Here is a 1,455-nt window from a genome sequence, read left to right as displayed (position 1 = left end):
AGGCTCTGCTGCTGCTGCTGCTGCAGGCTCTGCTGCTGCTGCTGCTGCAGGCTCTGCTGCTGCTGCTGCTTCACGGACCTCTAATGCTGCTTCATCTTTTGCGCTTGCTGTTGCTGCTGCTGCAGGTTCTGCTGCTGCTGCTGCTGCAGGTTCTGCTGCTGCTGCTGCTGCAGGTTCTGCTGCTGCTGCTGCTGCAGGTTCTGCTGCTGCTGCTGCTGCTGCAAGCTCTGCTGCCTCCTTTGACTCGGTTTGTTCTGATGGAGCCGATCCCTCACCTGCTGCTGCTGCTGCTGCTGCTGCTGCTGCTGTTGGTGCTGCTGCTGCAGGTGGTGCTGTTGTTTCTGCTCGTGTTGCTGTTGCTGCTGCTGGTGCTGGTTCTGCTTTTGCTGCTGCTGCTGCTGGTGCTGCTGTTACTATTCGTGCTGCTGATGCTGCTACGGGTGCTGCTGCTGCTGCTGTTGGTTTTGCTGCTGCTGCTGCTGGTGCCGCTGCTGCTGCTCGTGTTGCTGCTGCTGCTGGTGCTGCTGCTGCTGGTGCTGCTGCTGCTGGTGCTGCTGCTGCTGGTGCTGCTGCTGCTTTTTCAGCAGTTAGCTTAGGATTGACAGCAGCAGAAGAAGCAGCAGCAGCAGCAGCAGCAGATGAGGCTGCTGCTGCTGGTGGTTTTGCTGCTGCTGCTCTCGTTGCTGCTGCTGGTTTTGATGCTGCTGCTCGTGTTGCTGCTGTTGGCTTTGCTGCTGCTGTTCTCGCTGCTGCTGCTGCTGGTCTTGCTGCTGCTCCTCGTGCTGCTGCTGGTGCTGCTGCTGCTTTTCGTGCAGCTGCTGCTGCTGGTGCTTTTGCTGCTGCTGCTGCTGCTGGTGCTTTTGCTGCTGCTGCTGGTGCTTTTGCTGCTGCTGCTGCTGCCTCTCCTGCTGCAGCACCTGCTGCTTTTGCTGCTGCTGCTGCTTCTGCTGCTTCTGTTTTCTTTGCAGGTCCCCCTGCTGCTGCTGCTGCAGCTCCTGTCTTTGCTGCTGCTGCTGCTGCTGCTGCTGCTGCTGCTGTGCTGCGTTCTCTGCCTTTTGCTGCTTCTTCTGTTTTTGTCTCTGCTAGTGCTGCAGCAGCACCAGGCCACTGCTGCTGCTGCTGCTGCTGCTGCTGCTGGGGGAGGAGGGCGAGCAGCAGCAGCAGCAGCGTCAGCAGCAGCAGCTGCTGCAGCAAGGACGCATGCATGCGGCCCCCCCGCAGCTGTCTTGCTGCAGCAGGAAGAAATCCCATTTGTACAGCAGCAAAATACTTCTTCTCTTTTCTTTTTCTGCTGCTGCTGCTGCTGCTGTTGCTGCTGCTGCTGCTGCTGCTGCTGCTGCTGCTGTTGCTGCTGCTGCTGCTGCTGCTGCTGCTGTATACACTCTGCTGTATGAGTGTAGTATTACTGCAGCACGCCGCCTACTGCTTCAGCCATAGAAGCAGCAGCAAACTGAA

The 1,455-nt window shown here is 58.7% G+C and overlaps 1 protein-coding gene across 1 annotated transcript in view; it reads right to left on the bottom strand.

Annotated features, from left to right (window-relative positions):
- The window catches only part of EMH_0060550 (uncharacterized protein), a gene marked incomplete at both ends in the record, with an annotated part of 1,920 nt that extends 714 nt beyond the window's left edge, over positions 1 to 1,206 (bottom strand). Inside the window, one exon of the mRNA XM_013497809.1 lies at positions 3 to 1,206. Within this exon, the coding sequence (XP_013353263.1) occupies positions 3 to 1,206 (1,204 nt within the window). The remainder of the gene's footprint in view (positions 1 to 2) is intronic.
- Between the last annotated feature and the right edge of the window lie 249 nt (positions 1,207 to 1,455).

The sequence above is a fragment of the Eimeria mitis genome, genomic scaffold (assembly GCF_000499745.2).
Source record: "Eimeria mitis Houghton genomic scaffold, Emh_scaff2943, whole genome shotgun sequence".
In the NCBI taxonomy this organism is placed as follows: Eukaryota; Apicomplexa; class Conoidasida; order Eucoccidiorida; family Eimeriidae; genus Eimeria; species Eimeria mitis.
The sequence above is the reverse complement of the archived record's forward strand: the minus strand, read 5'-3'. Positions and strand labels throughout refer to the sequence as shown.